The sequence below is a fragment of the Scomber scombrus genome, chromosome 3 (genome assembly GCF_963691925.1).
Source record: "Scomber scombrus chromosome 3, fScoSco1.1, whole genome shotgun sequence".
In the NCBI taxonomy this organism is placed as follows: Eukaryota; Metazoa; Chordata; class Actinopteri; order Scombriformes; family Scombridae; genus Scomber; species Scomber scombrus.
Window position 1 is genome coordinate 35,617,118 of NC_084972.1, and position 15,000 is coordinate 35,632,117.

At 46.4% G+C, this 15,000-nt stretch overlaps 3 protein-coding genes across 6 annotated transcripts in view; 2 read left to right on the forward strand and 1 right to left on the reverse strand.

Annotated features, from left to right (window-relative positions):
• The window catches only part of LOC134004835 (RNA-binding protein 39-like), a gene marked incomplete at its 5' end in the record, with an annotated part of 12,441 nt that extends 12,252 nt beyond the window's left edge, over window positions 1-189 (forward strand). For all 4 annotated transcript variants that reach the window (XM_062444235.1, XM_062444237.1, XM_062444233.1 and 1 more), the window contains 1 exon segment: window positions 1-189. This exon segment is cut by the window's left edge and continues 154 nt beyond it.
• Window positions 190-1,402: 1,213 nt separating this feature from the next.
• Window positions 1,403-6,401, reverse strand: LOC133977607 (pyruvate dehydrogenase [acetyl-transferring]-phosphatase 1, mitochondrial-like). Its single transcript, XM_062415811.1, has 6 exons — window positions 6,232-6,401; window positions 3,713-3,903; window positions 2,959-3,372; window positions 2,782-2,876; window positions 1,913-2,481; window positions 1,403-1,677 (listed from the first exon to the last, which is right to left on the reverse strand). Exons 2-6 carry the CDS (start codon window positions 3,887-3,889, stop codon window positions 1,403-1,405), a joined length of 1,530 nt encoding a protein of 509 aa, XP_062271795.1. The 5' UTR covers window positions 3,890-3,903; window positions 6,232-6,401.
• Window positions 6,402-7,899: 1,498 nt separating this feature from the next.
• Window positions 7,900-15,000, forward strand: part of isy1 (ISY1 splicing factor homolog) — an 8,961-nt gene continuing 1,860 nt past the window's right edge. Inside the window, exons 1-9 of the mRNA XM_062415037.1 lie at window positions 7,900-7,961; window positions 11,618-11,690; window positions 12,115-12,137; window positions 12,368-12,419; window positions 12,812-12,877; window positions 13,070-13,112; window positions 13,836-13,948; window positions 14,088-14,205; window positions 14,285-14,407. Of these exons, the coding sequence (XP_062271021.1) occupies window positions 7,900-7,961; window positions 11,618-11,690; window positions 12,115-12,137; window positions 12,368-12,419; window positions 12,812-12,877; window positions 13,070-13,112; window positions 13,836-13,948; window positions 14,088-14,205; window positions 14,285-14,407 (673 nt within the window). The remainder of the gene's footprint in view (window positions 7,962-11,617; window positions 11,691-12,114; window positions 12,138-12,367; window positions 12,420-12,811; window positions 12,878-13,069; window positions 13,113-13,835; window positions 13,949-14,087; window positions 14,206-14,284; window positions 14,408-15,000) is intronic.

Genomic DNA, 15,000 nt, shown 5'->3' on the forward strand with positions numbered 1-15,000 from the left:
TTTTATATCCTCCCCCCTGGTTGGTCGATACAGATCTGTTTACTTCCTGGTTCCAGCCGTTGGTTTCATTAGCATTTGTGGGCGTGGCCTCTATGTAGCCCCGCCCCTGTTTGTATTGTCCAATGATTGAGCTCCGTGAGCTGCCCGGCAGGAGATGGAGCCAGCTGATTGGTTATTGAACTGCTTTCTAAGATTTGATTAAAATTTTATTTTGAAATCACTCAGAGCTGCTGTGTCTTCTTCTGCTGACAGGAAGTGTCAAATTAAAAGCATTTTCTTCACTCAGGTAAACTACAGGTGTATCCAGGTAAACTATAAATATAACATGGGTTGTTTTTTAACTCGTCATCATTAACAGACATTAATAGAATATTTGAGTTATAATTTTCAGGTTAAACTAAATCTTTATTTACACCCCTGTCTATTTACAGGATATGGTTCAGTCTCTTTATTATTATGATGATGAAACAACAAAACAAGATTAAACCCTTTCAATGAGAGGAAGTCTGCACAGTCTGTGTGTAAACTACAGCTCATATTATTGTTTTGTTACATGAAGTCATTATTAGTATAAGTCCACTTAAATACACTGTAGGTGATAAAATATGTAATATTTATCATTCTTTTGTGGTTACACCATTTGACATTTTCAGGAGCATTCAGTCTTACTTTTGGTAAAAAATGGTGTAAATGTCATTTCAAATGATATAAAACCAACAAAAATACTAAATGTACATTTTAACAAACCTGATGCTGCTTTTAAAACTAGTTTAACTGATTTATGAATTCATTATCTTACCAACACTTATTAGTCACTGACCCACGTTCCTCTTGTTCATACTGACTAATAAAAGATGCCGTTTAAAACTAGTTTTTAAGATCTGTTTAAGGTCTTTTTCTGAATTCATCCATTTATAAAACAATTATTAAAACAATAAAACCTTAATTACACATTGATGCAGTTTTCTCTTATTGATCTTTATTTAATATATTGATTATATTGAACTGGGCGTAACTCGGACGTCCATGATGTCTTGCTGCGGAGCCGCTGAGTTCAGTCTGAATTTATCTCCTATAAAACCAACAAAAATACTAAATGTACATTTTAACAAACCTGATGCTGCTTTTAAAACTAGTTTAACTGATTCATGAATTCATCATCTTACCAACACTTATTATAACTGATCCATTTACATGACTCATATCACAATATAACAAATAATTTTTCTTTTAACATTCCTGGTTCAATGTTTAATCAGCTGATCTCATCACTAACTTATTAAAACATGAACTTTATTATTGGAACGATGCATCTAAACCAAAAGTTTATTTATTTACATCTCAGGAGACAAAGAGCAAAGCAGTCAGTAATCGGTCTTCTAGGTGATGGTTAGCTGAGCGGTTAAAGGTCGGGCTCGTTCAGGTGGACCACAGTGATGGTGATGTCATCGCGGTATCTCCTCGCCAGATCCGCCGGCAGACTCAGCATCTTGGTGAGGCGGTTTGGCGCCACCGCTCCGTAGCCGTCGTCTCCCAGGGCGTGACGGAGCAGGTGGGTGGTGGCGTTCAGGTCCTCCAGCACCGACAGGACCCGCCCCTTCCTCTCCAGCAGGAAGCGCTGCAAGCCGCCCAGCGTCGCGCCCACGCCGGGAATTATGGGTCTCTGCTGCTGAAGACCTGCAGAAACACCAACAGCTTTCAGCTCCTCTCAGAAAGCCAAAGTTCACTGTCAACGCGTTTCATCAAAACACGTCGACATGAACTTTACTGCAAGTGTTGTTGCAGCTTTGACTTTATTCAGATCTTTGAAGTAAAGTAGTTCCAGAAACCCCAAAAACCTCCAGAAACCTCCAGAAACCTCCAGAAACCTCCAGAAACCTCCACCCTATGACATCACAGTGACATCACTGACCTGTCAGCTGTTGTCCAACCAGCTGGACGACCGTCTGTCGGTGCATCAGCTCCCAGAGTCCGTCGGTTGCCAGGACCAGGAACTTGTCAGCAGGCGTGATGCGGTGGCGTGTGACCTCCGGCAGGGCGCTGAGGTACGGGGGGGTCAGGTAGTGCGGCGGCAGCGTCCGGACCGCATCGCTGACCGCAGACAGGACGTCCGGTCGGGTTTCGTAGACTCGACTCAGCATCTCCGGGCTCCATTTGAAGCGGACGTCTCCGAAGGCCCTGAAGGGCAGCAGCAGACCCAGCAGCCGGTCGTGGCGGACCGCCGTCCGCAGCTCCGACGGCGGATGCTCTCCCAGAATCCTTTGCAGCTCGTCTGGGTTCTCTGCGTTGTGGTCGTTGGTGAGACTGACCGCAGACCAGCGCCCGTCCGGATCCTGGACGCCCAGCACGGCCCGGCTGTCCCCCAGGTTGGACACGTGCAGGATGCCGTTGGAGATGTGGGCGACGCAGGCGGTGCAGCCGGACAGCGCCACCCGCAGGGGGCAGGACAGAGGCGCCGTTTCCCCAGGGAGGGACACGCGTCTGTGCACAGAAACAAGCTTTAAATCTACAAACTGTTAATATTTATATTATTCTAATTATCAGTTTAATCAAGAACAGATTCATTAATTATTTTTAAACCAGATGATCATGAGGCACCTAGCAACAACACCTAGCAACAACACCTAGCAACAACACCTAGCAACAACACCTAGCAACAACACCTGGCTACAACACCTAGCAACAACACCTGGCTACAACACCTGGCTACAACACCTAGCTACAACACCTAGCAACAACACCTAGCAACAACACCTAGCAACAGCATGTGGAATGAATCACCTGGATGAGGACAGGTGGACCTGCGCCTCCACAGAAAGGTCGTAGTCGAGTCGCCGGAAAGCGTTGACCAGCGCTGAACTCAACCTGTCGCCATCCTGCAGCCAATCAGAGCAGAGAGATAGTAAGAGAGGACCTGTGATGCCCCCCCCCCCCCAGGTAGTTTATTGGTTTAATTACCTGCTCCTCCTCCTCCTCCTCCCCCTGCAGTCTCTCCTGCCAGTAGTTTCGGAGGCTGTGGAAGGAGTCTGCCCCCCCGTCGGGGCAGCTGTGGTCTTGTGGGTGTTTGTGCCACTCCAGCAGGGGGGGGACGGGCCGGTCCTCCTCCACCGCCCGTTCCAGCTCCACCAGCATCCTCAGCGGCAGCGTTGCCACGGTGATGTAGTAGAAGAGCCTCTGACTGACGGCGTCGGCGCACGCTGCGCCCGCATGACCGTCAAACACACCAAACAGCAGCCCGCCGCGGCCCGGCAGGCAGGTGGCGCTGCTGCGACGGTCCTCACCGGGATGGTTGGACGGTAACATGTTGCTATGGAAACCAAGAACACCGTGGGACGCCGGGCCTCTGGGGAGGATGTGGCTGTACTCGTTGGCCTGGAAACAGAAGATGGAAGGATGAGACAGAGGAGCAGACAGAGGAGCAGAGGAGCAGACAGAGGAGCAGAGGAGCAGACAGAGGAGCAGACAGAGGAGCAGAGGAGCAGACAGAGGAGGAAACAGAGGATGAGACAGAGGAGCAGACAGAGGAGCAGACAGAGGAGCAGAGGAGGAGCAGAGGAGGAGGAGAGGAGGAGACAGAGGAGCAGAGGAGCAGACAGAGGAGGAGACAGAGGAGGAGACAGAGGAGGAGACAGAGGAGCAGAGGAGGAGTCAGAGGAGGAGTCAGAGGAACAGACAGAGGAGCAGACAGAGGAGGAGACAGAGGAGCAGACACCTTTAAGATGTGGTTGATCTGAGCTGAACTCATCTGTCCCGCCTCCTGCCCAATCCTGTACTTCCTGCCCCCGCTGCCTGCTGGGTAACGTAGTTCAGGGGGGGGAGGGGAGAAGGAGCGGCACAGCTGGAGCTCAAACCTGCAACGTCCACCCAAAGTTCCTGTTCGTCCCAACATGGCTGCAGAATAACCTGCGGACAGGTGTTTACAGATGTTTACAGGTGTTTACAGATGTTTACAGGTGTGTACAGGTGTGTACAGGTGTGTACAGGTGTTTACAGGTGTGTACAGGTGTTTACAGATGTTTACAGGTGTGTACAGGTGTGTACAGGTGTTTACAGATGTTTACAGGTGTTTACAGATGTTTACGGGTGTGTACAGGTGTTTACAGATGTTTACAGGTGTTTACAGGTGTGTACAGGTGTGTACAGGTGTTTACAGGTGTGTACAGGTGTTTACAGATGTTTACAGGTGTGTACAGGTGTGTACAGGTGTGTACAGGTGTTTACAGGTGTTTACAGATGTTTACAGGTGTGTACAGGTGTTTACAGATGTTTACAGGTGTTTACAGATGTTTACAGGTGTGTACAGGTGTTTACAGATGTTTACAGGTGTTTACAGATGTTTACAGGTGTGTACAGGTGTGTACAGGTGTGTACAGGTGTTTACAGGTGTGTACAGGTGTTTACAGATGTTTACAGGTGTGTACAGGTGTGTACAGGTGTTTACAGGTGTTTACAGATGTTTACAGGTGTGTACAGGTGTTTACAGATGTTTACAGGTGTTTACAGATGTTTACAGGTGTGTACAGGTGTTTACAGATGTTTACAGGTGTTTACAGGTGTGTACAGGTGTTTACAGATGTTTACAGGTGTTTACAGATGTTTACAGGTGTGTACAGGTGTTTACAGATGTTTACAGGTGTGTACAGGTGTGTACAAGTGTTTACAGATGTGTACAGATGTTTACAGGTGTGTACAGATGTGTACAGATGTTTACAGGTGTGTACAGATGTGTACAGGTGTGTACAGGTGTTTACAGATGTTTACAGGTGTGTACAGATGTGTACAGATGTTTACAGGTGTGTACAGATGTGTACAGGTGTGTACAGGTGTGTACAGGTGTTTACAGATGTTTACAGGTGTTTACAGATGTTTACAGGTGTGTACAGATGTTTACAGGTGTGTACAGGTGTGTACAGGTGTTTACAGATGTGTACAGATGTTTACAGGTGTGTACAGATGTGTACAGATGTTTACAGGTGTGTACAGATGTGTACAGGTGTGTACAGGTGTTTACAGATGTTTACAGGTGTGTACAGATGTGTACAGATGTTTACAGGTGTGTACAGATGTGTACAGGTGTGTACAGGTGTGTACAGGTGTGTACAGGTGTTTACAGATGTGTACAGGTGTTTACAGATGTTTACAGGTGTGTACAGGTGTGTACAGGTGTGTACAGGTGTTTACAGATGTTTACAGGTGTTTACAGATGTTTACAGGTGTGTACAGGTGTTTACAGATGTTTACAGGTGTTTACAGGTGTGTACAGGTGTTTACAGATGTTTACAGGTGTTTACAGATGTTTACAGGTGTGTACAGGTGTTTACAGATGTTTACAGGTGTGTACAGGTGTGTACAGGTGTTTACAGATGTGTACAGATGTTTACAGGTGTGTACAGATGTGTACAGATGTTTACAGGTGTGTACAGATGTGTACAGGTGTGTACAGGTGTGTACATGTGTGTACAGATGTGTACAGATGTGTACATGTGTGTACAGATGTTTACAGGTGTGTACAGATGTGTACAGTTGTGTACAGGTGTGTACAGATGTGTACAGGTGTGTACAGATGTGTACAGGTGTGTACAGATGTGTACAGATGTGTACAGATGTGTACAGGTGTGTACAGATGTGTACAGATGTTTACAGGTGTGTACAGATGTGTACAGGTGTGTACAGGTGTGTACAGATGTTTACAGGTGTGTACATGTGTGTACAGATGTGTACAGATGTTTACAGGTGTGTACAGGTGTGTACAGATGTGTACAGATGTGTACAGGTGTGTACAGATGTTTACAGGTGTGTACAGGTGTGTACAGATGTGTACAGATGTGTACAGATGTTTACAGGTGTGTACAGGTGTGTACAGATGTGTACAGATGTGTACAGGTGTGTACAGATGTTTACAGGTGTGTACAGGTGTGTACAGATGTGTACAGATGTGTACATGTGTGTACAGATGTTTACAGGTGTGTACAGATGTGTACAGATGTTTACAGGTGTGTACAGATGTGTACAGGTGTGTACAGATGTGTACAGGTGTGTACATGTGTGTACAGATGTGTACAGATGTGTACAGATGTTTACAGGTGTGTACAGATGTGTACAGATGTGTACAGATGTTTACAGGTGTGTACAGGTGTGTACAGATGTGTACAGATGTGTACAGATGTTTACAGGTGTGTACAGATGTGTACAGGTGTGTACAGATGTGTACAGGTGTTTACAGAAACTCACCGTGTGTGTTTCTGTTTCCTCCTCGGCTCAGGTGAAGGTGTTACTTCTTCTTTCTGTCTGTTCTCCACCTGTTCTCCACCTGTTCTCCACCTGTTCTCCACCTGTTCTCCACCTGTCCTCCACCTGTCCTCCACCTGTTCTCCACCTGTTCTCCACCTGTCCAGCACCTGTTCTCCACCTGTTCTCCACCTGTTCTCCACCTGTTCTCCACCTGTCCTCCACCTGTTCTCCACCTGTCCTCCACCTGTCCAGCACCTGTTCTCCACCTGTCCAGCACCTGTTCTCCACCTGTCCAGCACCTGTTCTCCACCTGTTCTCCACCTGTCCTCCACCTGTCCTCCACCTGTCCAGCACCTGTTCTCCACCTGTCCAGCACCTGTTCTCCACCTGTCCAGCACCTGTTCTCCACCTGTTCTCCACCTGTCCAGCACCTGTTCTCCACCTGTCCTCCACCTGTTCTCCACCTGTCCTCCACCTGTTCTCCACCTGTCCAGCACCTGTTCTCCACCTGTTCTCCACCTGCAGCTGTTTGTTGGTGTATTCTCAGACGGTTTAGTTTCAGCCGTTTCAGTCGATGTGACCTTTGTCAGTTTCCAGATCTCAGTTAATAATCAGTGATCCATAAACCTGCTGCTCACAGAGGCCCCGCCCCCACTTCCTGTCTCTGTTCATACCCCGCCCCCACTTCCTGTCTCTGTTCATGCCCCGCCCCCACTTCCTGTATCTGTTCATGCCCCGCCCCCACTTCCTGTCTCTGTTCATGCCCCGCCCCCACTTCCTGTCTCCGTTCATGCCCCGCCCCCACTTCCTGTCTCTGTTCATGCCCCGCCCCCACTTCCTGTCTCTCATTAAAGTTTCATTAATGATTTGCATTGATTGTGACGCAGAAGAAAAATAACCAGAGTGACACGAATCAAACCCACCGACCATCACTGTGTGTGTGTGTTACTGTGTGTTACTGTGTTACTGTGTGTTACTGTGTGTGTGTGTGTTACTGTGTGTGTGTGTGTTACTGTGTGTGTTACTGGGTGTGTGTGTTACTGTGTGTTACTGTGTGTGTGTGTTACTGTGTGTGTGTGTGTTACTGTGTGTGTTACTGGGTGTGTGTGTTACTGTGTGTTACTGTGTGTGTGTGTTACTGTGTATGTGTTACTGTGTGTGTATATATATGTGTGTGTGTGTGTTACTGTGTGTGTGTGTATATATGTGTGTGTGTGTGTGTTACTGTGTGTTTATATATGTGTGTGTGTGTTACTGTGTGTGTGTTTATATATGTGTGTGTGTGTGTATATATGTGTGTGTGTGTGTTACTGTGTGTGTGTGTTACTGTGTGTGTGTGTGTGTGTGTGTGTGTGTTACTGTGTGTGTGTGTGTGTGTGTGTTACTGTGTGTGTGTGTGTGTGTGTGTTACTGTGTGTGTGTGTTACTGTGTTACTGTGTGTGTGTGTGTGTGTGTGTGTGTGTGTTACTGTGTTACTGTGTGTGTGTGTGTGTGTGTGTGTGTGTGTGTGTATGTGTGTGTGTGTGTGTGTGTGTGTATGTGTGTGTGTGTGTGTGTGTGTGTTATTCCTCTCCGCGGCGCCGCGCTGACTCCTCTGAGCGGACAGTCTCCCGCAGTTTATCCGCTGTGGAACACATGCTAACCTGCTAGCATGCTAACCTGCTAGCATGCTAGCGGACACAGTGACGCCGCTGGGCCCGTTAACAGCCCGGTTCTCCCGGTTCTCCCGGTGCACACAGCTCAGCCCGGAGGAGACACTCTGCAGCCGCTCAGAGCCGCGAGCTGCTCCACAGAGCACCGATACATCATATAATAACATAACATGTATATATTATATATATAATATAATATATATAATACATCATATAATAACATAACATGTATATATTATATATTATATATAATATATATAATACATCATATAATAACATAACATGTATATATTATATATTATATATAATATATATAATACATCATATCATATTATATTAAAAGCATCTGAAGAAGTTAAGACACAAAAAAAACAAAACAAAAAATCCAAATGTTATGTTTGTACAATATCTGAGCTGTAAATGTTTGATTGTACTGAGACTTTAACTTTACCCTGCAAATACAAACCTGGAAGAAGAACATTTATACTGTAGAACATTAATACTGTAGAACATTAATACTGTAGAACATTAGAACATTAATACTGTAGAACATTTATACTGTAGAACATTAATACTGTAGAACATTTATACTGTAGAACATTAATACTGTAGAACACTTATACTGTAGAACATTAATACTGTAGAACACTTATACTGTAGAACATTAATACTGTAGAACATTAATACTGTAGAACATTAATACTGTAGAACATTTATACTGTAGAACATTTATACTGTAGAACATTAATACTGTAGAACATTAATACTGTAGAACATTAATACTGTAGAACACTTATACTGTAGAACACTTATACTGTAGAACATTAATACTGTAGAACATTTAATTTAATCAGTATCAATGATCAGTGTTATTAATCTGTATTAATCAGTATTGAGATGAAGCTGCACACTCCGACCAGCAGGTGGCGGTAAACACGTTTAAAGAGACACAAGAACACGGGGCAGTGACGTCAACGCGGGGACCGGAAACCGTAGAAAATTTCGAAGTAGTGCTTCCGGTGTGTGTCGGCGTGTTTGTTTCGTGTGAGGCTGAAAAACTCTTCTTAAAAACCCAAAAAGGAGCAAAAGTAACACAAAGCAGGACCGCAGGAAGTAACACAGAGACATGGTGAGTGAGCATGCTAACCTGTTAGCTTTAGCTTTAGCTGGAAGCTAACGGATCCGCTCAGTAGATACAAGTTTGTTTTAGACTGTAAAACTGAGAAAATGTCCAAAAAGTCCCGAAGGTGTTACAGTGTGATTGGTCACCGGGTGTTACAGTGTGATTGGTCATTAAGTGTTACAATGTGATTGGTCATCAGGTGTTACAGTGTGTTTGGTCACCAGGTGTTACAGTGATTGGTCACCAAGTGTAACAGTGTGATTGGTGTTACAGTGTGATTGGTCCCCAGGTGTTACAGTGTGTTTGGTCACCAGGTGTTACGGTGTGTTTGGTCATCAAGTGTTACAGTGATTGGTCCCCAGGTGTTACAGTGTGATTGGTCCCCAGGTGTTACAGTGTGATTGGTCCCCAGGTGTTACAGTGTGATTGGTCCCCAGGTGTTACAGTGTGATTGGTCACCAGGTGTTACAGTGTGATTGGTGTTACAGTGTGTTTGGTCCCCAGGTGTTACAGTGTGTTTGGTCACCAGGTGTTACAATGTGATTGGTCATCAGGTGTTACAGTGTGATTGGTGTTACAGTGTGTTTGGTCACCAGGTGTTACAGTGTGCTTGGTTCCCAGGTGTTACAATGTGATTGGTCATCAGGTGTTACAGTGTGATTGGTCACCAGGTGTTACGGTGTGTTTGGTCATCAAGTGTTACAGTGATTGGTCACCAGGTGTTACAGTGTGTTTGGTCCCCAGGTGTTACAGTGTGATTGGTCACCAGGTGTTACAGTGTGATTGGTGTTACAGTGTGTTTGGTCCCCAGGTGTTACAGTGTGTTTGGTCACCAGGTGTTACAATGTGATTGGTGTTACAGTGTGTTTGGTCCCCAGGTGTTACAGTGTGTTTGGTCACCAGGTGTTACAGTGTGATTGGTCACCAGGTGTTACAGTGTGCTTGGTTCCCAGGTGTTACAATGTGATTGGTCATCAGGTGTTACAGTGTGATTGGTCACCAGGTGTTACGGTGTGTTTGGTCATCAAGTGTTACAGTGATTGGTCACCAGGTGTTACAGTGTGTTTGGTCATCAGGTGTTACAGTGTGTTTGGTCACCAGGTGTTACAGTGTGTTTGGTCACCAGGTGTTACAGTGTGATTGGTGTTACAGTGTGTTTGGTCACCAGGTGTTACAATGTGATTGGTCATCAGGTGTTACTGTGTGTTTGGTCATCAAGTGTTACAGTGATTGGTCCCCAGGTGTTACAGTGTGTTTGGTCACTAGGTGTTACCGTGTGTTTGGTCACCAGGTGTTACAGTGTGTTTGGTTCCCAGGTGTAACAGTGTGATTGGTTCCCAGGTGTTACAGTGTGATTGGTCACCAGGTGTTACAGTGTGTTTGGTTCCCAGGTGTTAGGTCACAAGGTGTTACAGTGTGTTTGGTCACCAGGTGTTACAGTGTGATTGGTGTTACAGTGTGTTCGGTCACCAGGTGTAACAGTGTGATTGGTCCCCAGGTGTTACGGTGTGTTTGGTCATCAAGTGTTACAGTGATTGGTCACCAGGTGTTACAGTGTGATTGGTCCCCAGGTGTTACAGTGTGTTTGGTCCCCAGGTGTTACAATGTGATTGGTCATCAGGTGTTACAGTGTGTTTGGTCACCAGGTGTTACAGTGTGATTGGTGTTACAGTGTGTTTGGTCACCAGGTGTTACAATGTGATTGGTCATCAGGTGTTACAGTGATTGGTCACCAGGTGTTACAGTGTGATTGGTCCCCAGGTGTTACAGTTTGTTTGGTCACCAGGTGTTACAGTGTGATTGGTTCCCAGGTGTTACCGTGTGATTGGTCACCAGGTGTTACAGTGTGTTTGGTTCCCAGGTGTTAGGTCACAAGGTGTTACAGTGTGTTTGGTCACCAGGTGTTACAGTGTGATTGGTGTTACAGTGTGTTTGGTCACCAGGTGTTACAGTGTGATTGGTTCCCAGGTGTTAGGTCACCAGGTGTTACAGTGTGTTTGGTCACCAGGTGTTACAGTGTGATTGGTGTTACAGTGTGATTGGTCATCAGGTGTTACAGTGTGATTGGTGTTACAGTGTGTTTGGTCACCAGGTGTTACAGTGTGTTTGGTCACCAGGTGTTACAGTGTGATTGGTCCCCAGGTGTTACCGTGTGATTGGTTCCCAGGTGTTACCGTGTGATTGGTCACAAGGTGTTACAGTGTGTTTGGTCACCAGGTCTTACAGTGTGATTGGTGTTACAGTGTGTTTGGTCACCAGGTGTTACAGTGTGATTGGTTCCCAGGTGTTAGGTCACCAGGTGTTACAGTGTGTTTGGTCACCAGGTGTTAGGTTCCCAGGTGTTACAGTGTGATTGGTTCCTAGGTGTTAGTGTGTTTGGTCCCCAGGTGTTACAGTGTGATTGGTTCCCAGGTGTTACAGTGTGTTTGGTCACCAAGTGTTACAGTGTGATTGGTTCCCAGGTGTTAGTGTGATTGGTCACCAGGTGTTACAGTGTCTTTGGTCCCCAGGTGTTACAGTGTGATTGGTCACCAGGTGTTACAGTGTGTTTGGTTCCCAGGTGTTACCGTGTGATTGGTTCCCAGGTGTTACCGTGTGATTGGTTCCCAGGTGTTACAGTGTGATTGGTTTCCAGGTGTTAGGTCACCAGGTGTTACAGTGTGATTGGTCACCAGGTGTTACCGTGTGATTGGTTCCCAGGTGTTACAGTGTGATTGGTTCCCAGGTGTTACAGTGTGATTGGTTCCCAGGTGTTAGGTCACCAGGTGTTACAGTGTGATTGGTTCCCAGGTGTTCGGTCCCCAGGTGTAACAGTGTGATTGGTCACCAGGTGTTACAGTGTGATTGGTCCCCAGGTGTTACAGTGTGATTGGTTCCCAGGTGTTACAGTGTGTTTGGTCCCCAGGTGTTACAGTGTGATTGGTTCCCAGGTGTAACAGTGTGATTGGTCACCAGGTGTTACAGTGTGATTGGTTCCCAGGTGTTACAGTGTGTTTGGTCCCCAGGTGTTACAGTGTGATTGGTCCCCAGGTGTTACAGTGTGATTTGATTATTTAATATTAAACTCTGAATGAATTAAACTCAAATGTTTGTTTTTCTTTCTACAGGCTCGAAATGCAGAGAAAGCCATGTGAGTATATTTATATCATTTATTTACATTTCTGAGTAGTTCTGTTGGGTTCTCTGTGGTTCTGTTGGGTTCTCTATGGTTCTGTTGGGTTCTAAGTAGTTCTGTTGGGTTCTCTGTGGTTCTGTTGGGTTCTCTGTAGATCTGTTGGGTTCTCTGTAGTTCTGTTGGGTTCTCTATGGTTCTGTTGGGTTCTCTGTGGTTCTCTAACAGTCTCTCTCTGGGTCTCACAGGACGGCTCTGGCCCGGTTCAGACAGGCTCAGCTGGAGGAAGGAAAAGTTAGGGTAGGTAACCTGAACCTGTCTCTCTCTCTCTCTACCTGTCTGTCTCTCTCTCACTGACCTGTCTGTCTCTCTCTCTACCTGTCTCTCTCTCTCTACCTGTCTCTCTCTCTCTCACTGACCTGTCTGTTTCTCTCTCTCTGACCTGTCTGTCTCTCTCTCTCTGACCTGTCTGTCTCTCTCACTGACCTGTCTGTCTCTCTCTACCTGTCTCTCTCTCTCTCTCACTGACCTGTCTGTCTCTCTCTCACTGACCTGTCTGTCTCTCTCTCTCTGACCTGTCTGTCTCTCTTTCACTGACCTGTTTGTCTCTCTACCTGTCTGTCTCTCTCTCTCACTGACCTGTCTGTGTCTCTCTCTCTGACCTGTCTGTCTCTCTACCTGTCTGTCTGCAGGAGAGGAGACCTTTCTTGGCATCAGAGTGCAGTGAACTTCCTAAAGCAGAGAAATGGAGACGACAGGTAAGAAATGAATCAATCTGATTGGAGGATATCTGACTGTCATCATTGTTTGAATAAACTTCAGTGTGTGTGTGTGTGTATGTGTGTGTGTGTGTGTGTGTGTGTGTATATATGTGTGTGTGTGTATATGTGTGTGTGTGTGTGTGTGTGTGTGTGTGTGTGTGTGTGTATATGTGTGTGTGTGTGTTACAGATCATCAGTGAGATCTCTAAGAAAGTGGCTCAGATCCAGAACGGTGAGTCTAATCTGACGCACACTGATGATGTCATCATAATAATAAAAACATGACAACGGTTTACAAATACTGTCTGTCTACCTGTCTGTCTCTCTACCTGTCTGTCTCTCTGTCTGTCTACCTGTCTGTCTACCTGTCTGTCTGTCTGTCTACCTGTCTGTCTGTCTACCTGTCTCTCTCTCTACCTGTCTGTCTCTCTGTCTGTCTGTCTGTCTGTCTGTCTGTCTACCTGTCTCTCTACCTGTCTGTCTGTCTCTCTCTCTACCTGTCTGTCTGTCTACCTGTCTCTCTCTCTACCGGTCTCTCTACCTGTCTGTCTGTCTGTCTACCTGTCTGTCTGTCTCTCTACCTGTCTGTCTGTCTACCTATCTCTCTCTCTACCTGTCTCTCTACCTGTCTACCTGTCTCTCTACCTGTCTGTCTGTCTCTCTCTCTACCTGTCTGTCTGTCTACCTGTCTCTCTCTCTACCTGTCTCTCTACCTGTCTACCTGTCTCTCTACCTGCCTACCTGTCTCTCTACCTGTCTGTCTCTCTACCTGTCTACCTGTCTCTCTACCTGTCTCTCTACCTGTCTGTCTCTCTACCTGTCTGTCTCTCTACCTGTCTGTCTCTCTACCTGTCTACCTGTCTCTCTACCTGTCTGTCTGTCTCTCTACCTGTCTACCTGTCTCTCTACCTGTCTGTCTCTCTCTCTACCTGTCTCTCTACCTGTCTGTCTGCAGCTGGTCTGGGAGAGTTTAAGATTCGGGATCTAAATGATGAGATCAACAAGCTGCTGAGAGAGAAAGGTCACTGGGAGGTTCGGATCAAAGAGCTCGGAGGACCGGACTACGCAGTGAGTCCCCGATCAATACTGTTGATCAGCTGTGTGTGGTATTGATCAGTGATTGATCAGCTGTGTGTGGTATTGATCAGTGATTGATCAGCTGTGTGTGGTATTGATCAGTGATTGATCAGCTGTGTGTGTGTGTCAGCGTGTGGGTCCCAGGATGTTGGACCACGAGGGGAAGGAGGTTCCCGGGAATCGAGGTTATAAATACTTCGGAGCGGCCAGAGATCTGCCGGGAGTCCGAGAGCTGTTTGAGAAGGAACGTACGTAACTCTTTACTTCTTCTGTGATGTCACACTTTACTGTCTGATCATTGGTCCTCATCGGTCATGTGACTCCCAGCTACCCCGGCGCTGAGGAAGACGAGGGGTGAACTGATGAAGGAAGTGGACGCGGAGTACTACGGCTACAGAGACGAAGACGACGGAGTCCTGCTGCCTCTAGAGGTGCTGCACGAGAAGCAGGGTGAGTCTGAGTCTGTCAGCCAATCAAAGAGAGCCACAGAGAGACACAGCCAATCACAGAGAGTCACAGCCAATCACAGAGAGTCACAGCCAATCACAGAGAGTCACAGCCAATCACAGAGAGTCACAGCCAATCAGAGAGAGTCACAGCCAATCACAGAGAGTCACAGCCAATCACAGAGAGTCACAGCCAATCAGAGAGAGTCACAGCCAATCACAGAGAGTCACAGCCAATCACAGAGAGTCACAGCCAATCAGAGAGAGTCACAGCCAATCAGAGAGAGTCACAGCCAATCAGAGAGTCACAGCCAATCAGAGAGTCACAGCCAATCACAGAGAGTCACAGCCAATCACAGAGAGTCACAGCCAATCAGAGAGAGTCACAGCCAATCACAGAGAGTCACAGCCAATCACAGAGAGTCACAGCCAATCAGAGAGAGTCACAGCCAATCAGAGAGAGTCACAGCCAATCACAGAGAGTCACAGCCAATCACAGAGAGTCACAGCCAATCACAGAGAGTCACAGCCAATCACAGAGAGTCACAGCCAATCAAAAAGGACAAACTCTGTTTTTTACTGTCAGAGAAAAAAAAT